We start from the raw sequence: 21,519 nt of genomic DNA, 5'->3' as shown, positions 1-21,519 counted from the left end.
ACGCATCTCGGAAAGGAACAGAGGCGAACAGAGGCTCGCCTAGGCAGCACGTCCGATGTGTGCACATCGGAGAGGAGATGACGGAGTTTTCACGAAGCGAGGGCCGAGAACGCGAGACGGAAACGCGCTTCTGGGAGAAAACGCGGCGCACTTGCGGGGATCTTTAGTACGCGAGTTTGTTTCAGGTGTTTGTCCAAGCAACGGGGACATTTGAACAGCAGAGAGAAGGGGAAGGCACATTTTTCTTCAGTCGCAGCTGCAATAAGGTAGGAACGGAAGTCTAAAACAACCCGTGACACACTCTGTTTCCTGGAAAGAATACGGAGGCGAGAATGAAGTTTACGGTTCCAATCAAGAGGAAACGCATGAAAGACGGCGACATGTTCGGCTTCGGGTTCTTTTCAAGGCGTTCGCGGATGAGGTACTTTTCATGATTCCGATTTTCTCCAAAAACACAAGAGTCTCAGACTGCACTGGTTCCCCTTTTTCTCGATTCGACCCCACCCGAGCCATGCACTCTCCGTCGATTAGTTCTCCCTCGTTCGGGTTCTTCTTTTGCTTTGCTCTTACCTCTCGGCACGGTTTCTCCGTGTGTCTTCGCTGCCCGGTTTCCCCTCGTTTTTCCTCATCTTTGCTCACGTAAAGGATACGCGTTTTTCACTTGAAAAGCTGTTGCCGCGACGCCTTCACCCTCCACAGATAGATGCTATACCCGCCTTTCGTTGATAGTGTTTACGGGGAATGAGAACAGAATATACCCGGTCTTCTCTGGAGGCTGTTACGTTCCTCTAGCGCGTGCCTGGCGGTCTCAATAATCTAAGGAAGCAAACGACCGGGGACTCTTTTCATTCTGTGTGTGTGTTTGCTCGACAAAAGACCGGTTCGGCCACGCGAGAAGTTAACCCGAAAATGTCGCTTTGCGGCAAAGAATTTAAAACAAACTACGAAAAAAGCGAGTCAAAAAGCGTCTTGCGACGGGCTCTTGACACAAGGCGTTTAATGGGCTGTAGTATTACGGATGTGTCCAAAGCAGAGACATTCCTTGCTGGTTTTTGAGAGCCTCCAAGGTGGTTTCTTGGGTCGATCTGCGAAAAAAAAGGCCTCTCGCCTCGACCCGAGGCGGCTTGCCAAGAGCACGAAACGGGTATCGCTCCAATGCGTTTTTTTTCTGCTTGGCTTGTAACGCCACATCCACAGGCAGCCGAACTGTACACCGGAGAAACTGCAGGTTATTGTTCTGTGTTTGGCTATACCTCTTGTATGTATATATATACCTGCTGGTGTCTACTTCAACTCTCGTAAGAAATGTTGAACGGCCCATTCAACCTTTTCGCGTGAAAAGTGTTTTCTGGCGTGTCAGTTTCGAAGAGCTCGCAGCAATTCTCAATCGAGTGTGGTTTGGTGGGGTCGGTTCAACCTCGTCACCTGGAACGGGGCGATTCCACGGACAATCCCGCGAGATTTTCTCCGAAGGGTTTTCTTTTAGACTCTTAAAAGATTTGCCGCGGCTGTCGGTACTTAAAATGTGGGACAGGAATTCGCGACGTCGCTTTTTCCCGAACCTCCAGACTGCACACACACGCACGCATGCCACACGGGGCGTCTCCACGCGCGCGGTCTTTTCCTGGTGGGTTGTCGCGGTCGGTTAAATTCCGCTGGTAGCCCCACTCGTGACGATGAAAACCGCTTTTTTCTTTGGCCAAGTGGTTCAGACTGTTTTTGCTTCGCTCCACACGGTTTCAGGCACGCGGAACTTGCGACGATTCCACTCTGTGCGCCTTGGAAAACTCAGCAGCTTTTGCCACATCCCCCCCCCTCCCTTCTTGCCGTAGCCGCGTGGTTCCAACCCCCGTGTGTCTCCAGCGCGTCTTGTCTCTCTCGCACCGGCAAAAGTACAGGTTGTCAGTTCTGTCCTCCGCGAGGCGAATAATCTTCAAACGCTCTTCTTTTTTTGACTCTTCACGGACATCCCCACGCTGCGCAAGAATCACCCTCCTCTGTGCGGGAGGCACGGAAACCTCGCGTTCTCGCGTCACCGCAAACCAGCGATTTCCATTCTCTCGAAACTCTCTGCCAAAAACAAGGCGACGTCGTCAACCCCTTCCACGGCCTCCTGCGACACTCGTCTTTTTTCGCTCCTTTCTCCCCCCCTTTTTTTGTCCTTTTGTTCTCGCTGCTCGTCTCCCGCGATCTTTGGCTGTCTTCCCATTCTTTCTTCTCGCCAGCTCTACGCCGTTCCGCGTCCCGGTGTACGCGCCGCTCGCGACAGTGTCTTTTGCCTTTTGTTTTCTGCCCTCGTGTCTCCCCTTAAAACACTTCTCTAAGCGCCATGGCGCCTACGACGCCCTCTCCGTGTCTGCTTAACAACGTCGCTGGTACCCGGCTAGCCTCGTCGGCCAAGGATGCCTCTCCGTCGACGGCGTGGTTAACAAGCCCCGAGGTTCTCGAGGCGGCGACAGACCCGAAGAAACTCTCCACGATAGTGGAAAAGTACCGGACTCCCGAGCAGAAACTTCTCAGTCAGCAGATGAAGGAGAAGGAGTCCGAGGAACCCCTCCTCATCGCCAATCCCCGCCGATGGGTAAGGAAAGCAACACCGCACGGCTCTTTTCGTTGCGCTGTAGAAGTGTACTCGTTTCTTAGGATACACGTCTGTGAAGCTGGTTCGGAAGAGAACCTAGGCCAGGTTGTGGTTTCACTGCAAAAAGAGATGACGTGTGGAGTCTCTGGGGCTCGACCGTTAGGGAATTCGCAATGGAGAGAGATGTTGACCGACTCGTGTGCGGCGTTGCTTGTGGCCTTTCTTGTCGCGGAGTTTACGATAGTTTCCCATAGATCTTCGTGGCTGGACGCGTTCTGTCGTTCGCGCGCGTGTGTGTGCGTGGTGTCAGGTTATTTTGCCGATTCAACACCACGCCATCTGGGAGATGTACAAGAAGCAGGAGGCGTCTTTCTGGACTGCTGAGGAGATTGATCTTGCTCAAGATATGACGCACTGGGAGTCTCTGAACTCTAACGAGAAGCACTTTATCAAATACGTTCTCGCCTTCTTTGCAGCCAGGTACTTCGCCTTCGCACAGAGTAGAGACGCTTCGCGCGCCGCCTCTCAATCGGTCGCAGAAACTCCGTTTTTCTGGGGAGTATATACTACGAGTTGGACTGCTGGTTTAGAGCTTGAATGTCCAACTCGTAGTATATACTCCCCGGAAAAAGCTGTCCCCTCCTGGAGGATCCTGTGCCCTAGGGTTCTCTCTAGCTCCGACGCGTCGAATCCGACAGAGACAGTGTGCATTCTCGGCAGGGGCTCCGATTCGCCACGCGTTGTGGGGCAACCGATCTACCAACTGCGCAGAGACTCACCAGTACACCGAATGCTGCATATCCATAGGCTCAACTCCATCCACTATATATATATATATATAGTATATATATATATATACTATATATATACTATATATAGTGTATAACTTTGCATGTGCAGATCGGCACTGCGCATGCACCGGGTTCAGGCTGAAGGAGACTGTTTCTACGGTTCAGGGCATGTTCTTCGCTTTCTTCCCGGCGCGTTCCCAGACTCAGATGTGTTGTTGCGTGGAGTCTTCCTTCAGCGATGGAATTGTCCTGGAGAATTTGGCGGAGAAGTTCTTGTCGGAAATCCAGATCCCCGAAGCACGCGCGTTCTACGGATTCCAAATTGCCATGGAGAACATCCACTCGGAGACTTACAGGTGAGCACGGCCCGGAGGAAAGGGGCGACGAAAGACGCCGGAGGGAATCGAGGTTTTTCAGTGCTTCCCGGAGCTTTTTTCTTGCTCGTACGTTGCCATTTTTGCTTCGAGGCCGCGAGGTTGCTAGGTGGGGTGTATACACTGGCAAGTCGCAGGATAATACCCTGGGCGTCTCTCTCGAATTGACGAGAGGGATTTCTGCAGACAGGTTCTGTTAGAAACGTGTGTGGAGGTTCATGCGTGTCCCTGTTTCGGCCAAAGAGCGAGTGTGCGAACATCGACAGGCCTCATAGGAAGCGCGCGACCGTTGCTTGCTACGGAAACACGTCGCTGGTCTCTGGAGGCGCCTGCCGCTCGCCAGGAATCCGTGGCGAGAGACTCCCGTGGATCAGAGCGGTTTTTTCGCTGCATGTTTAAAGCGGCTTTCTCTGTGCATGCGCAGTCTCCTGATCGATCAATACATTCGCGACGAGAAGGAAAAAATGGAGCTCTTCGACGCCGTCCACAACGTGAAGGCCGTGGCTGTGAAGGCGGCATGGGCGGCCATGTGGATCAACAACAGAAACTGCTTCGCGGAGCGCCTCGTAAGACAATGTCGCGTTCTGACTCAAAAATCCGGGGTCTCAGCGCCCTGCATGCATCTCCATTTGAAAGCGCCTTTTAACCTATATACACATATACATATATGTATACACACACATTTATTTATCTCGTGAAAGAGACGAATGTATGAGTGTAGATTTCCCAACCGTGTAGATGGCGATGGGCAGACAGACAGGGGAGGAGAGCCAAGGTGTTTTTCGACCGACCGGGACGTCTGTGTGCTGGGCACAGGCCTTTGAGAATTCTGGAACTCGAATTTTTTGCGCGATTTCTTTGTTTGCAGGTGGGGTTTGCGTGCGTGGAAGGCATTCTTTTCAGTGGCAGTTTCTGCTCGATTTTCTGGCTGAAGAAGCGTGGATTGATGCCGGGGCTCACCTTCTCCAACGAGTTGATTTCCCGCGACGAAGGGCTCCACGCGGACTTCGCCTGTCTCCTCTACTCGCAGCTGAAAAACAAACTCCCGGACAAAGTCGTGCAGGACATGGTCCGAGAAGCGGTCACCGTCGAGCGAGCCTTCATCTGCGAGGCGCTTCCCGTTGATCTCATTGGAATGAACAACCGTGAGTCGAGAGAAGGCTGCGATCCCCCCCCAGCCCCCCGTCGCCTGCAGGGCTGAGGCGGCGGCATCAAGACCGCAGCCGGTGTGTGAGGGAGGAGGAAAAACGCGAAACACGTATGCCGTGTCTCTCTTTTGTTGCCTCTATCTCTTTTTCCTCTGGGGGCCTTTTCTTCGCTTTCGTGGCCCCGGGTGCTGTCGCTGCGATTGTGCGCCGGTGTCTTCGGCAGGATCCGCAGGTCAGTGCAGCGTGTGCGTGCGGCTGTGTCTCGAGCGGCCTTCTTGGTACGTGTGTTTCGCGTCTCTTTCGAGCCTCGTTTCTCGATCTCGGTGTCTTGTCGCGCGGCCTCGCTTCCTCAGGCTCGATGGCGCAGTACATTGAGTTCGTCGCCGACCGCTTGCTGACTTCTTTGGGCGTTCCAAAGATCTTCTTCGCCACGAATCCGTTCGACTGGATGGAACTGATTTCCCTCCAAGGAAAGACAAACTTCTTCGAAAAGCGCGTGGGCGAGTACCAGAAGGCGGGCGTCATGGCCGACAAAGAGCAGCAGAAATTCGTGCTCGACGCCGATTTTTAAGTGAAGCTGCGGGCGACCGTGCGGGAGTGTCGCGCCCTCGAAGTCGAATCCTCTCGCCAGAATCTGCGTGCACGCCACGTGCATGCACGTCTCGTCTAGGAGGAACTGCGCAGGCGCGGCATGTGCTTGTGGGAAGAGAGACAAGTGGTTGGGAAGAAAGAGCGCAGGCAAAAAGCGCAGACAAATGGGATTTTGAAGCGCGTGGAGAGTTGGCGCGAGAGGGACTGGAGGGAAGTCGAGGGGAAACGTCCCCGTTCCCCCGGAGTGTACAGAGAAGAAGACACGTTTTTGAGAACTCTGACCTTCTGAACTCGCTCACATTGCGTTCGCATGCGTGTCGATCGCGACTGCATGCGCAAACGAAATCTGCCGAATATACGTGGGCGCAGAGCTGTGTGTGTCCTTGTGCTGCGTCGCTAGCGGGAGGGCGGAAACACATTCAGGGTCACTTTTTCTGTGGTGCTGTGGAGAGGGAATCCGCGACGAAAAGACGGGCTCTCGCGCGGTGGTGTGTCCTTTTCTCGTGAGGGAACATTCTGGGATTTTCTTGGCCGCGTATTTACCAATGCAGCCACTGCGGCTTTTTTTGTGTCTGTGTGATGTCAATCCGGTCTGTGTTCTCTTTTGATTTGGCAGTCTTCGGTTTGTTTTCGTGTGCATACTTTCCCTTCGATTGTCCAGAGCCTTTCGGGGTCCGGTGGGGTGGTGGTGTACAGCAGTCATAACGAACTCGGTTGTCTGCATCTCATAGAACTGGAGTTGTCTCGTGGAAAGGCATGAGTTCGGTTTTGCCGTCCCTTCGTCGCGGGAGTTCCCCGTTCGCCGAGCTGCAAGGATTCGGTCTATTCAACTCGGCGTCCAGGAATTTCTCCAGAAACCTTCTCTCCCCCTTTGCTCTTCTCTCTTCTTTTCCCTTCTTCTTTCCCCTTTTCCCCTTCTTCTCTTTCCTTTTCCCTTCTTCTCTTTCCTTTTCTCTTCTTCTCTTCCCATTTCCCTTCCCTCTCCCCTTCTCCGTTTTTCTCCCTTCCGTTCCTTTTTCTCTCCCAGATTTAGCAGCAGGCAATCGACTCCTGCAAGAGGTCCGGAGCCGGACCAAAGAGAAGGAAAACACGCAAACGTTTTTTCGAACCACCGTCTAGCTGTATCGCTCCGCCCTCCACTTTGTTCTCGTTACACGTATATATATATATATATATATATATATATATATGCACGTCAGGAGATGGTTTCGCAGCGACGATCAGAGGAAAAGGAAGAAACCTATTCGCAGTTAAAGCCTTCTTGAAGGTTCTTTCAAATTTCAGCTGCCACGCGTCTGCCGACTGGCTGCGTTTTTCGAACGCCGGTTCGGTGTCTAGCCGGTGTATGGATGCCTCTGCATCACGCCGCCTGAGCTCAGGCGTACATGAACGCATTTTGGCCGTTTCGACTCGAGATCTGTGGGAGACTTTGTCGCTAACGCCCGCTGCGAGCAGTGCGCACACGGCGCCACAATCCTAAAACAAGTGTGGAGCGGTTCCAGAGAGTCCGCGGTTCGAAATCACGTGCAGCGAACAATCCTCTGTTCACGCCGCTTCCTCTGGGTCCCGTGAAACGCGCACAACTTCGCCGCTTGCTCGAAGTTGAGAATGGAGCGTCCTCCGAATTCGCGAAAGTTTCGTGTGTCGCGGCGCCACGCGCGGAGGCTTGGTCCAGTGTTAAAAGTAAACATTCCCACAGATACGGAAACCGTTACCTTCACGCTTTTTGTCCCGCGCTCTGTGTGTGTGTGCGAAACTCAGAATTGGGGGGCTGTCGCGGAGAGGATCACCTTGCGAATTTCGTGCGTTGTCCTGAAGTGGAGACCACACTGCCACACAACATACTGTGCGCGGGGCGGACTTTTGGGGGAACCAGAGAATTCGCGCGCTCGAGACCGTTTGGAATGCGTCGCTCGCAGCGTGGAAAAAGATTACCGTCTTGTCTCCCGTCGTGCTCCGCCTTGGAAAGACAGGCCTGCGTTCGATGTCCCCCGGAGCGGCACAGAAAGGAAAGCCGCGTACAGTCAAGACGTTTGTCGGTCCCGCGAGCACACGATATATTCAGATTCCTGCGTACGGTCCCCTTTACCTGTGTGTATTTTTCTAGACACCAGCGGTTCAGAGGAGAGGCACGTGAGAGCCACAATCAGTTTCTTCCGCGTGTGCAATTGCAGGACCGTAACGTCTGGTCCCCGATGTGTTTCCGCGAGTCGAAGACTCGCCCGAGAGAGACCTCGCGTCTGAGGCACTGCGCCGGCACTGTTTTGCGTTCACTCGCAGTAAAGAGACCGCCTCTTTTTGCCAAAAAGTGTGCCGTTCCTCTCTTTTAGGGTTCTGCCTCCTGGTTAGCCCCGTTCTTGCCTGTGTGCTCGACAACTCCGGTCGCCTTTGCCGCCCACCAACCCGAGTCCCGGGCGCCGCCGGGCGGCCTTCGAGAGCATCGCTGTCCTTTTTTTGCGCGAGTACGCAGTCGTCTCTCTCAGAGTTGAAGAGGAGTTTCTCTCCTCCAAGGCTCGGTCTCTGCGCCATCTTTGTTGTTTTCGCACCTTCCTCGCCAGAGTTTGAGGCTACAGCGGTGAAAACACGTCCGAACCGACGAACGGCGAGGGCAGGTCTGCGCGCGCGCGTGCGCTCCGCGCCTCCTGGGCAAGATTCAGCTGTGCGCGAGCGGCTGGTGTCTCCGTCTGGAACGCGCCAGGGGTAATGCCCCGTTTCTCCCCCCAAGAAGAGAGACAAAAAGATGTGCGGCGCAGACGCGATCTGCATGCACCGAGACGCCCGAGAGCACAGGTGATGCGGCGCGTTGCATGTGCTTCGGCGAACGTTTCTCGTGCGTAGGTTCCATGTCCTTTCCTCACCGCAGTTTTCCACATCCGTCGTTTGTGTTGACGCAGGCCAGTCGTGTTTGCGAGGGCTTTCGAGTAGCCGGAACTGCGCCTTCACGGCAGCCTCGCCGTTGGCTCTCTCTCGCCTTTCCTGGAGAGCGTCCCGAGCAGCGTTGTCCAGGCGGGGCTTCCACGAGGCCTCTCGCTTCTGACAGGAGGAAAGATTTGCCTCGCGAGCAGCGGAAACCGGGAAAAAGGCCACGGGAGGCGGGAGTTCAGACGGTCTCTCCGGCACCCTCAGGTTCAGAGTCGCATATATCTGTGATTCCCGATGTCCTGCGAGCCGTACCTCCCGGCGTTCTCCGACGCGTCCTAGAGGCGTCTCTCCCCTGTATCGATACACAGCCCCATAAAGACAGATTGAAACCTGATTGAAACCCTACGTGTTCTCCACTTGTTCGTCTTTCGGCCGCAAAGCGCGCGGAGCGAGCGAAACAGAAACGCCGTCTTTCCCTCAGTCGCGAGCGCACTTCTCGGCGCTTCTCCCCCGCGGTCCCTTCTTTCTCTCGCGCCGTGTTCCCCGAAACAGGCGAATCCCTACCCCTTCTTTATCTCGACTTTCCCACCTTTTCGTCCCCGCTTTCCTCTCGTTTCCTCCCTTCCCGATGGTTCCTGCGCCGTCGCCCCGCTCTACGGGCTTGCGGCCGCGTCGCCCCTTTCCACTTAAAGAACTCTTCAGTTCCCTCGTCCTCTGTGCACCGATCCTCTTCAGCGCCGCCGCGTACGCCCCAGCGCCTCTTGCCGATTCTGCCTTCCTTGGACTGCCGTGGCAGCCACGAACGCGCCTGGACGCACCAGCCGGGGAAGGCCAAGAACGCGCGGCCGACGGCGCAGCATTCGTGACACAAGTCGACGCGATTGAAAGTGGAACGCGAACTGCACGCCTGTCTTCCGCTTTCTCCGAAGGAAACGCGACGGCGTTCACCAGTCTTCCACAGGATCGAGATGCTGAGCGCGCAGGAGCCGAGAGCTCCACTGGGGGCGCCTTCGCGCGTTGGGAAGACGCGCATGGTGTCTTCGAAGGCCGCGAGGGATTCCCCAGGGAAACTGCAGCCTTCTTGGCGGGTCAGGGGCGCGAGTTCAGTGCGTTCGACGCGGCGCGACAGGCGCTGCGTCCAGGCGAGGACCGTTTCGCAAACCCAGCCGCCGGGCGGGAACGGGGACTTGTCAGTGAAGTGGGAAAAGCGGCGGATCTGCGCCAAGGCGAAGAGATCAGGAACGAGCAGCAGCCAAACGCGGCCGACGAGAAGCCGAGACGTTCGCCCCGGCGCGCGAGGCGCTCTCGCAGTCGCCGATCGCGCGCCGTGCGCGCTCGGGAGACGCGGACGGAGAAGATGCTCCAGCCTGCCTTCCTCGCCGCGGTCCTCGCCGCGGGTGTCTTCGCCGTCATCATGTCCGTGACGACGATGCACGAGGAGTCTCACGAAGGAGCGGAGACGGCTACGGACGACGAGCAGGCCGCAAATGAAGAGGAATCGGAGGAAGAGGAATCGGAGGAAGAGGAATCAGAGGAACAGGAATCAGAGACAGATGCCTCGGAGAAGCCGGCAGGCGCCGACGCGAGAACCCGTGAGGCCGAGCAGGGCACTCAGTCCCGGGCATCTGACGGTTCGATTCGCGCTGTGCGGAAGACCGGCCTCGCGGGGTTTCTTGAGTCCGTGGACACGATCCGAGCGAAGGCATCCGCGCGCGTCAAACAGGCGCTTGAGCACCCGAACGTGGTGGCGGGCGTCCAACTTGTTTGGGCATTGTACCTCGCGGTCTACGCCGCAGCCTCCGTTCTGTATGACTTTTGCCACTCTGTGGCGTCGAACGCAGTCGCGCAGGCCCTCGCAGAGTTTCTCCTCGAATTCATCCCGCGCATGCTCATCGCGCTGGAACGTCTTTTCTCGGTCATCGCGGTCCGGATGAGCTACGCGGCTGTCAACAGGCTAGTGCATGAGGAGAAAGGCGAGGCGGCGCGGAAGCTCAAGCGAATGCTCAGCTTGCAAGACGACGAGGAATCCGCAAGGGATCTGATAGTCGAGGAAACCGAGGCCGACGGGCCAAGGAAACCGCAACCCGGTCTGCCAAAGAAGCCCGAACGCGCCGTAGATGTCGTGCCGTGAGAGAGACTCCGCCTGCAAACCACCACCCAGACTGAAAAGGATCGCGAAGGTTCGAGTGTCCAGTTAAGGCGCCAGGCGTGTGCCGTGGACTGCGCGATTTCCCTAAAGCTGCCAAACGCTCGAGGACCACCGGGAGGCGCACAGACAGCAAAGATGCCTTCCGGAAGTGCGCCGAAACGTAAGGCAGAGCGCGCGAGGAAGCAGAGGCCGGCCCGATGTCCCGGGCCGCTGTGGACGGCCGCAGACTCCCTCGATCGCGCGAGAAGAGACAGCGGGCCTTGACACCACACAGTCTCCCCCGCGGAGGAGCCACGCCGGAGACAGAGGCACGCCGCACCTTCGGTGCATACAATCGAGAGGAGACGGAGAAAGCCGAGAACTAGGCCCCCAGGCCGAAATGTTTGGGGACAGTCTTCTGGCCTTTTCGAGATCCCCGAAAAGCGCACATGGGACGGGGGACCGGCGCGCCGTCGGTTTTGTTTCTCGGGCGACGTGGACTTCCCGAGGATAGGCAGCTACACACCAGAGAGCGAGGACGCTGCCCCGAGCTTGCTTGGATTTTCGGGAAATCGCATGCAGGGATGCCCGTGCGCCCGTTCACGGGCGGATCCGGGGTTCTATTGTGTTAGCAGAGCATAGTTAAGATAATAACTATTGTGGAAATAGAACCAATTGAACACCATGTATTAATATAACAAAGATACTCAGGGTAATCTGGGATCCTTCTTGGCATAACGTTGTGTAGTTAAATGTTGCGTGGTCATGAAAAGCACAATAGAACTTGGATCCGGTAAACAAAGACATTCAAGATAACACTTTTAGCTGTCTTAAGCAGTCCAGTGGGGTGGTGGTGTACAGCAATCATAAAGAACTTGGTTATCTGTATCTCATAACTGGAGTCATATTCAGTATCCTAGGTACTATAATGTCTCTGTTTATTCGACAGGGGGGGGGGAGGGGGGAGGAGGCGCCTTCGAAGGAGTTAGGTGTCTGAGGCCAGCGTGTTCAGGTGGGCGGTCGAGACTTGTCAGCGTCTCCATGTCGAGTGCACGCGTGCATCTACCGGAGCTCAGCGGGGTCAGCTGAGAGCGTTTGAGAGTTGGGAGCCGCGACCCCCAGACAGGTATCTGCCTGTGCGAGGCATGTGTGGCGAGACGGCGCCTCGCACAGAGCTACGGTCGACGGCGTTTTCGAAAGTCTGCAAGAACTTTGAACCGAGAAGCAGCGGAGCATCCATTCGAATCTCGCGACGCCCATCTCGCTACGTCATGGATGGTGTATATGTTGTATCTGCTCTGGTCAGGTGCATGCATGCATGCATGCCGTCTCGAGGATGGACTCAGTGGGAGAAGACCCACTGAGAGACTCTGGGCGTCTCTGCAGCGCTTCGCCGTCACCCAGTTTCGATGGGGACGGAGAGGCAGTTGTCAAGTTGCCTGGCAACTTGGCCCATCCGAGAAGCGAACCGAGCGGGAGAACTGGGTCGTGCAGACTGTGGAGACTGCGCAGACAGAAACTGCGGAGTGCTAAAAGGGAGCAAGCGCTTGATCGGACCGCGTGTGTGAAGGGGAAAGTTTTTTTTACCGCTGCGTTCAGCTCTCAACTGGACGACGCCGTGAGGTTGTCTCGTCGCCTTTTTTTCCAAGAACGCATGTGTCTCCTTTTGTCGTGAGAAATGCAACCACGTCTCCAAACACACTCGCGACAGCCGCGGCCCCGAATCGAGACGCGCCATGGATCCCACACGTGCCCGGGAGATCCTGCAGGCTTCTCTCGCGTTCTTTTCGCGTCTCGTGCTCCCCGTCCCCCTGTTTTTCACATGTGAAGAGATCTACCCAAAACAGTTCACACCAGCTGCGATGTATATTATAAACGCATATGCACAATGGCATCGCCGAGTCAGGGGTGTTGGCCCCCCCCTCTCCCCCCCGTGGTTTCCGCAGCTCTGGCTTTTGTGGCGAGAGACACAGCGGCCTGCACTTCCCGGCTCCGACGGCTCCTGAAGCCTACGGTTGGCGCCAGTGCGCATGCAGACGAAGCGGCACGTCGCTCCACGTGTACACACAGCCACAAACCCCGAGAGTCGCGCAGAGCTCTCTCCTCGTGGTTCTCAGTCGCTCGCCACACGTATCCGAGCAGGGGGGCGATAGTCGTTGCAACGGATTTAACTCCGATGCCTGCAGGAGAGTCTGTGCACTCGCGACACACTCCACGACGACTTGCATTTTCCTGCCTTGTGTGGATGCCCGTCTCCCCGATACGGCTTTCCCTCGCACACACACACACACACATCTTTCTCCGCTCCATCTGCTCTGTCCCCTTTCGCAAATCGCACCCTTTCTCTCTCTTGCGTGCCTCTGTTCATCTTCCCTGTTCTTTTACGGCGCGAAAAAACAGCCGTGGCGCGTTTTTGTTCTTCTTAGGCACGCCTTTCCTCGGATCGTTCCCGCGTCCTCGCTCGTGCCGCTCGCGTTTGCCGATCGGCTTCTCTTCCCTCGCGCCAGGGAGACCCCGAACGTGTGTCGGCGGGGAGGAGGCGCACGAGAGCGTCCGTTAGTCTCCTTGTCGCTTCTGCCTCCTCATGCGGGAGAGGCGGAGCTGCAGAAGGGAGCTGAGAGTGTGTGTTTCCCTCTTCCTCTTCTCGCTCTCGCTCTCTGTACGCAGACGCTCTCTGTGCGGCGCTGTTCACTCCCTCTTCCATCTCTTTCTCTCGCCTTCGCTGTCCGTCGACATGTCTCGCCAAATCAGCGAGAGAAAAGCGCCGGGAGTATCTCCGTTCTGTCTTCTCGGCTTCATCCCGCGCAAAACGTGCATCGCTCGCCGCGGCCGTTGCGTCTTCGTTTCCAGGCGGGGTCGGCTGAGGCGCCTCGTCGGGTGAGACAGGAAGGACCAGGAGAAAAGACGGGCGCGCGTCTCCCTCCTGCCCGATTTCATCGCCTTCTTTCGCGTCGCCAGTCTCGACAGAAGACGCATCAAGCTGCCGAAGAAACGTCGAAGGCGAACGCGTCGCGACCAGAAGGTGAGAAGGCGCCTCCGCCGTTTCGGCTCCAAACCGCTTCTGGGAAGAAGACGCGGGAGCAGGGGGCGACGAGAAAGAAGCAGAAGGAGAAGGAGAAGAAGGAGAAAGAGAAGAAGAAGGAGACAGAGAAGAAGGAGACAGAGTAGAAGAAGGAGACAGAGTAGAAGAAGGAGACAGAGAAGAAGAAGGAGACAGAGAAGAAGAAGGAGAAGTAGGGGAAGGAGAAGAAGGAGAAGTAGACGAAGGAGAAGAAGGAGAAGTAGGGGAGGGAGAAAGAGAAGAAGCAGAATGAGAAAGATAAGTAGACGAAGAAGAAGTGGGGGAAGGAGAAGAAGACGAAGAAGAAGTGGGGGAAGGAGAAGAAGAAGAGGGAGAAAGGGACGAAGAAGGAGACGTCGAAGGTGACGATGGAGGAGGTTCCCGAGTGGCAGCGGACGTTGTCGATGTCGAGGCTGAATAAGGTGAAGGATTTACCGAGGCCTTTCGAGGCGGGAGGTGTCCATTCGCTTGCTCGAGGAGCGCAAGAAGACGCGACACGCTCGCTCGCTCTGCATGCAAAGAGAAAAAATTGGAAACTCAGGAGAGGAGCGATCCGTGGAAAAATCGGAGCAGCCTCCTGTCGCCGGCAACACCTTCCTCAGCATCGTCGCTGCGAGAACGCATGCCCCCAGATGTTTCAAGGACACCAAAAAATGAGCGGCAAGAAGCCGGAACGGAGCCAGAACACGACAAAGAAAAGAAAAGGAGAGAAGAGAAGCCTGCGAATCTCACCGACAGCGACGATGTCCCTCGATTCGTCAAGTGAGGAGCGAAGCGCCGTTTCCAAGCGCTCTCGTAGCTCTTCGACTTCGAGTCTGTCCTTCTCTTTCTCTCTGTCGAGGGTACCCTTCTTCTCTGTCTCGGTCTCTCGCTGTTCGGCCTTTCCATCACGCGAAGCCGAAAAAGATTGAGCTTCCTTCCCTGAGGCTCCAGACGAGTTCGCGCCTTCTTCGGGGACAGCCCCACTCGCCTTGGCGCCGCCACCGAGCCTGAGGCGCGACGGGAGACAGGCAGAGAGAAGAATCCAAGGCCGGGGAGAGAAGAAGGAAGGAAACAGAGGAAACAAATGCAGAATGGCGAGGGAAAAAGGTGCGGGAAAAAAGAGACGGAGAGCAGAAGGCGACACTCGAAACGGCAGCGAAAACAGGCAGATGCAACGCAAGGAGAAGACGCATGTGCGCCAAAGCGGCAAAGCCTTTTTACTTCTGTCTCCTTCCTTCCGTTCTTCCCACGGAAAGCATTCTTCGCCGAGTTCCATGCATTACACACAATATGGACATATATCTATAAATATCTGTATCTATCTATCTATCTATATATATATATATATATTTGTATGCGGAGCCAGAGGCGCATAGACATATACAAAGACAGCGGCGTCTTTCGCAAGTTCCCAAGGCAAAGAAGAATGCATGCACTCACTTGCATGCATAGAGCACGGCTCCGCCAACCAATGAGGAAAGCGTCGAGACACACACACAGACACACCAGAGCCGAGACGGAAAGGAGCAGCGTGCATCAGCACGAAAAATATACTCACCGATCTACACATCTGGTGACAAACATCCTTCTCCTGTCATATCCATATATATCTATATATATCTATATACATCTATATATATCTATATATATTTATACATATATACATATATATGGATAGGTAGATATGTTGATAGATATGTATGCATATCTGTGCGGATGTGTATATCGAAGCAAGGGCGTATACACAGGCATTCCCGTACGAGGACGTTGTCACATGCATGCGGGTGTGCGTTGTGTTACCATCTCGGCTGCATGACGCCCTTGAGGACTCGCCAGAGGAAGTCGGAGACGACCTTTTGGAGCGTCGAGTCTCCCAGAACCTGAGCAACCCGAGACGGAAAAGAGCTTTTCGGCGACTATTGGTCGCACGCAGTTCAGAACCCTCCGATCCGCCGTTTGCCTTTGCATGCGGCGGTCTCGCCAAACCCCCCCCGACTGCGCGTCGAGTTCCAGGAGTTGCAATCGGCGCAGAGAGAGAGGCGAGACGCGGGGCGACGAAGCCCCATTGAAATCTCTTCTGCACTGTCAGCGGAGAGATCGCGAGAGATGGCATTTCGAAGCTACACAGAGAGGGCATTTCCGTTGTGATTTTCGCGTTCTTCCTCACCTGAAGCAGAAGGTCGCGGGTTGCATCAGCAGTCGCCGGGTCGTTCACGACGCGAAGGCTGCACCAATGCGCCTGACGCGGGAAGACAGGCGAAGCGAGGACAAGGGAACTCAGAAGGCAGCAAAAACGCGCCCTTTTTCTTATCGACAGCCACATTTACAGACACGCACACCACATGCACACAAAAATGTGAATCAGTCAATATATATATATATATACATATATATATATGTGTGTGTAAACGTGTACAGAAACATGTACCGATGCACGTGTATGAACTGTGTATATCTGAATTGGAAAGCCAGATGTGTGAAAATGCTTGTGCAGGTATTTCGCTAATGCATAGGAATGTCTCTGTTCTGTGTCGCCGAGTCGAATTGGAGGAGACAGCCGGCACGCGGCGCAAACGAGACGCAACCAAGGGAGAGGACAGCGACAGGAAGACATAGATGACCACAGCGCGGAAAGGAGAACCAATAAAGAAGCGGCGGAGACAGCGAGAGATAAACACGCCATACCAACTCTCCGGCTTGGGCCTGGACGCCAGCGTCGCTCAGAACTGCTTCATTCCTAGAAACAGAAAAGAAAAAGAAAAATAAGGGAAAAGAAAAGAAAAAGAGAGGTGGAAAGAAAAAGAAAAAAGAAAAGAAAACGAAAGTGCTTTCCAACAAAGAGGTTGTTTCCGCCGCATGTTTGCTTAAAACACCCAAGAGCCTCCCGCCGCCTCCCAGGCATGCGTCCTTTCTCTCCGTCTCCTTCGTCTAAAGGCATCGGCGGGTGTCCTACCCCGAATCTGCCTGTCTCGTTTTCTTCTCTCTCTGAACTCTCTCTGCATCGCAGCTGGCCTGCTTCGCGCCTTCCGGGCGGTTGCTTCGTTCTCTTTGAGACGCCTCGTCGCGTTTTGCCTTCTCGCAAAAACCTACACGAAAGTCTGGGCGGCCTGCTGAACGTCTGGGCGCTGCAGGAGCTCTTGGCACCACCGACCAGCTGTCTCTTTAGCCACAGGCCTGACGGCGCGAGGGAAAAGAGAGGAGAGAGAACAGGGAGAGGAAAACCGCTCCGATGAAGAAGAATTGGGTGACGCGCAAGCGATCGCGGACAGGAAGCAGGTGAGGACGACCACGCGGGAAAGGGAAAGATTCACAAGAAGACAAAGAAGACGAAAAACAGAGGGCGCGGGCCCGCCCCAGCAGCCACCCCCTTCACGGACCCCACACAGAAGAAGGGAGAGAAGACAAGGAGTCACAGAGACAGGAGACTGGAGCCGGCAGGCGGCGGGCATGGTGTGGCGAAAAGCACGGGGGGAAAGGCAGAACGCAGAGAGGCCAGGGCAAGAACAGAAAGCGATAAGCAGAACGCGAACCCGGGAGAGAAGGAGAGAGACAAGAGAGACAAGAGGGACACGAGGGACAGGAGAGAACACGCGGGAGGCAGCGCGAGGCAGCGCGAGGCAGAACAGACACACAGAGCCGCTCGCAGGGAATCGAACCGAGCGGCTACGAGAAGGCAAAACATATCGAAGAACCAGAAAGGACAGGAAAAACCTACAAGTTGATTGCATAACTGAGCAGTTCGGCGACCTGTTGGTGCACCGCAACGTTCTGACAAAGATACCTAGCGGAGAAAAACACCAAAACGCGCAAAAGAGATAGAACTGCTTCCTCTGGCGAGGCGAAGAAGTAGGAAAAGGGTAAGAAAAAGAAATGCAACCGGTACGGCCGCTCGCGTTGGCCCCCCTTTCCTGCTTATCTGGCTGAACGGCTTCCGCTCCCAATCCACCTGTGTTTGCATGCATCGGTATGCATCTGCCCATATAATATTCAAATCTCTATCTAACTCTCTCTCTCTCTCTCTATATATATATGTATATATCTAACTCTGTCCTTCTCTTCTATATATACCTACTCTCTCTCTTTATATATATATATATATATATATATATATAACTCTCTCTCGCTCTCTCTCTCTATATATATATATATATGGTGCAGCTATTGGTGCCCATCGCACTTTTTCCGTGGCCTGTCTCTCCAGCCCTGTGTAGGTCGGGGTTGACTCGAGTCTGTTTAGAGCTTTCGGGGAAAGTGTTTCGCGGGGGTTTAAAAGCAGTGGAAGGCGGGTTTTGATAGAAAACAGTCAGAGAACCCCGTTTCGGTCTGATCTAAAGTTCGCTGTCAGCAGAATCGATCTCGCACCGAACAAGGTCGTCGAGGAGGTTCTTGATGGCGCTTTGGACCTCCGCCCCGTTCAGCACGCGAACTGCGAGGGCTGTCGCCTCACGGTCACTCGCGCTGAGGAGTTCTTGGATCCACCGCTGGGCCCCCGCCTGCAGCTGGGACAGGAAGGAGGGAGACAAGGAGGAGGGAGACAGGGAGGAGGGAGACAGGGAGGAGGGAGACAGGCGGGATGAAGGAAGGCCGATGCGAGGCAAGAGCAAGAGAAGCGTCGATGGAGGCGGAAGCAAGAAAGGAACGGAACAGACACGAGCAGCAGCCGAGGGACGGCGAAGCGCAAGAGGCACATGGAAGCACGACAAGTAAGAACCGACAGTAACGGGAGGCAGAAAGGGACACAGAGAAAGAGAGAGAAGAAGACGCGGGAGAGAAAGCGAGGGAGAGGGGACGCATGCAGAGTCGATGCCCCGCTCGGGGGACAGGAGAGAGACGGGGCGGTGCGCTCTGGCATGTGTCAAGTCACGCCGACGAAAAACGGAAGAAAGCGAAAAGGAAGGCCGACCGTACTCGATGATCCTGTAGGAGGTCGTCGATAAGTTGCTTGGAGAACTCCCGCGCTGTCAGAAAAAGAGGAGCACAGACGCAGAAGAGCGAATTCGAGACAGAGCGGCGAACAAAGACACAAACACCAACACACAAACAGCCACACGGGGAGCCTTAGGGCGAGACCGCGTGAACGCGAAGGGAGAAAGAAAGGACAGACGGCCAGAGAACGACGGACCAAATCGCTGACTGGGAATTGTTACCTGTGAACTGGAGCTCTTGAGACCGCATTCCCTCGTGAAGCACCGCAGCGCCTTCGAGTCCCAGACGGCGTCGCACATCTTCCCAGTTGTACGCCACCCAGCAGAGCCCGCAGGCTGCGGAGACCGGTACCAAAAAAACGGAAAGGGACCAGAAGAGAAGCACCAAACAAGAGGGACCGTGGGCGAAAGAGACGAGAACGAAAGGAGAAAGAGGAGCCCCAGAGTCAGGGCGAAGAACGCGTCGGTGCCGTCTTCCTGGCAGCGTATATCGACCTCCATGCCTTCTCTCGGGGCGGGGCGAGCGTTTCGCCACTTCGTCAGAGAGCGACAGCCACGCAGCCCTACGCGCCTCACCAGCGCGAGCGGGACGCAGGCGCGAAACTCTTGAGCGAAGAAAGGAAACGACGCAAGTCTCTCGGATGGCACAGGCGTCGACAGACAGGCTGACAGTGGGAGAGTGACAGAGGCGCTGGAACGAATCGACGACTTCACAGGGAACGACGAAAAGAATATCAATGCATCGCCAATTAAGGTGTGTAGAATTTCCTGTGCTCCTTAACATCCGAGCTAAACGCATCGTGCCTGAGCGGCAGTTTCTAGCTCCTCGTAGATTCGCAGCGGAGGTACAGGCAGGGGCCTCGCCAACAAAGGCGAGAGATACAGACAGACGGGCCGACTCATTCACAGATACAAAGGGAGACACGCACCCAGAACACACACAGATCTCCATATGCATCCATATACATAAACATAGAGAAACATATACATACATACATACATACATACATACATTCATACATACATACATACATACATACATACATACATACATACATACACATATGTGTGGAGGTGGGGCCGGAGAGAGATGGAGAAGGGAGAAGGTGTTGGACGGACATCTACTGGCTCACAGACCTCTGTGACGAGGTACAGTGGCAGATATTCGGGTACCTGCTGTGGTGATTACAGCGCGGACGCGTCGGCTTTGGGAGAGAATTCGGTTTTTGAGGACGGCGAGATCTTCGTAGAGGGCGGCGAAGGAGACAAGCAGCGGGTAGTGGAGTTGGTGGTCAGGCGCTGCCTTCGAAGTTTTCCGTCTCGGGCGTCTCCCGACTCTGTCTCTTCGCTCTCTTCCTGCCTCGCCTTCGCCGTCGTTCTCGCTCGGCAGCCGCACACTCTCGGCGCGAGGCCCCTGTCGCCTGCCTGCGTTTCTTCGCCTTTCCGTCTCCTGTCTCCTTGCCTCCTCGACAAGTCGGTGGGAAACACTCCGGTGAAACGCTTCCGCGGCGAAGGGAGGCGAAAACGCGGAGGCGAAGTGGTCTCTCTCGGGCTTTACCGGTCGCTTCTTGCGCAGTTTCTCCTGCTTGCTTCCTCGCAACAGAGGCTCGGGCTCTACCCCCGCAGCCCCGGTCGCCTCCGTCGGTCTACGCGCCGCTTCATCCGCCCTCGGCAAGTCTTCTTGGAGAGCCTGGTCGCCCGAGGAGAACGGCGAAGAAGAGGAACTGGCCGCAGAAAAGGACGGAGAAGAGGGGGGAGAGGGGGGAAAAGGAGAAGGAGACGAAGATGGGGGAGAGGGGGGAAAAGGAGAAGGAGACGAAGATGGGGGAGAAGGAGAAGAGGGAGAAGAGGGAGAAGAAGGAGAAGGAGACGAAGAGGGAGAAGAGAGAGAAGGAGACGAAGAGGGAGAAGAGAGAGAAGGAGTCGAAGGGGGGGGAGAAGGAGAAGACGACGAAGACGAAGAAGACGGAGGCGGCCGTTGTCTCAGGAAGGAGAAGAGAGAACGCGTGGAGACAGATTGCGGCACGGAGGGAAAGGAGAGCTGCGTTGTGACGCACCAGCACGGAAGGCAGGAGGAACGAGAAGACAGAGAGAAAGAGAAGGGGGAAAGAGGACTGACGGAGATCGAGGAAAGCCCTGTAGGTAGGGGCGCAGTGGCAAGCGGTAACGGCGAAGAAGAGGAGACGCCGTATTTGAGGTCAGGAGACAGAGAGGAAGCGGGAAGAAGAGTGGACGCGAGACGCGAGATGAAGGCCACATCGGAGGGGGGGCGGCGAGAAGAAGACCTGGAGGCAGAGGCACTGTCTCCTGTCGCGAGCGCGTTCTGCTGAGCGTCAACTCCCGCGGAGAGAGGGGAGGAGACTGCCGGAGACGCAAAAAGTTGAGACTGAAAGCAAGGAGAGCACCGAGCCGTTGAGAGAGAAGAGGAAAGGCAAGGCAAAGCAGCGAGACGGAGGGGCTGAGTCGTGTGCGGTTTGTTCTCGCGCGTCGAAGGCGACCGGGAATCGCGGACTGCTCTCCTTCTCCCCACCATGGGCAGCGAGGCAGTGGTTGAGAAGGAAGAGACGACTCCAGGAGACAGGGGAGATGACAGAGAAAACCCAGCAGACAAGTCGGAGTTGCGAGAAGACAGCACGCGAGGAGTCCCAAGCCGGCAGCTGCGAAGGAGATGCGCCACAGAAGGTGCTCGCGTCTGGGGAGCGATGTGGCACGTGCAAACGCGTTCAAATCCCGAGCTGTCGAGTCTTCGGCCCCTCGGAGGCCGCGAGGCCGTCAGCTGGCGTCGCGGAGGCTGTGAACGGCGCGAAACGCAGAGCAAGGAGCGCAAGGCAGCCATGCTGAATTGCTTTTCCTTGAACCCCCACAAAAACGCGCTTTGTGAAGAGAGAAAACGCGTGACAAAGACGCGTGTTTCTGTAGAGAGTAGCGTCTGCCCCGCGAGACGTGAGACGAGAAAAGGCCTCTCTTTTTTCGCGCCTCCTCGATCGTCTTGGAAAGGAACAAGATGCGGAGGTAGCGTCGAAGGCGAGGGCCAAGGGCTGGAACACCTGTGTCGCAACCTTTCTTGGCCGTTCTG

General features: G+C 55.6%; 3 protein-coding genes across 3 annotated transcripts; 2 read left to right on the top strand and 1 right to left on the bottom strand.

Moving 5' to 3' along the window:
- Nucleotides 1-2,329: 2,329 nt before the first annotated feature.
- Nucleotides 2,330-5,465, top strand: NCLIV_052980 (hypothetical protein; the record flags this gene model as incomplete). The annotated part of the gene is made up of 6 exons (XM_003884852.1): nucleotides 2,330-2,581; nucleotides 2,892-3,061; nucleotides 3,609-3,728; nucleotides 4,171-4,312; nucleotides 4,615-4,891; nucleotides 5,248-5,465. The coding sequence occupies 6 exons, from the start codon at nucleotides 2,330-2,332 to the stop codon at nucleotides 5,463-5,465; spliced, it is 1,179 nt and encodes a 392-aa protein (XP_003884901.1).
- Nucleotides 5,466-8,975: 3,510 nt separating this feature from the next.
- NCLIV_052970 (hypothetical protein) lies at nucleotides 8,976-10,478 on the top strand (the record flags this gene model as incomplete). Its single annotated transcript, XM_003884851.1, has 1 exon — nucleotides 8,976-10,478. One exon carries the CDS (start codon nucleotides 8,976-8,978, stop codon nucleotides 10,476-10,478), a length of 1,503 nt encoding a protein of 500 aa, XP_003884900.1.
- Nucleotides 10,479-12,897: 2,419 nt separating this feature from the next.
- On the bottom strand, nucleotides 12,898-20,976 carry NCLIV_052960 (conserved hypothetical protein; the record flags this gene model as incomplete). The annotated part of the gene is made up of 12 exons (XM_003884850.1): nucleotides 12,898-13,455; nucleotides 13,972-14,045; nucleotides 14,269-14,525; nucleotides 15,319-15,398; nucleotides 15,686-15,757; nucleotides 16,204-16,255; nucleotides 16,609-16,692; nucleotides 17,234-17,299; nucleotides 17,881-18,017; nucleotides 18,427-18,476; nucleotides 18,666-18,779; nucleotides 19,617-20,976. 12 exons carry the CDS (start codon nucleotides 20,974-20,976, stop codon nucleotides 12,898-12,900), a joined length of 2,904 nt encoding a protein of 967 aa, XP_003884899.1.
- Nucleotides 20,977-21,519: the final 543 nt, after the last annotated feature.

Source organism: Neospora caninum, chromosome X (genome assembly GCF_000208865.1).
Source record: "Neospora caninum Liverpool complete genome, chromosome X".
NCBI classification, from domain to species: Eukaryota; Apicomplexa; class Conoidasida; order Eucoccidiorida; family Sarcocystidae; genus Neospora; species Neospora caninum.
Note: the sequence above shows the minus strand (reverse complement) of the source record. Positions and strands in the feature narration are given on the sequence as shown.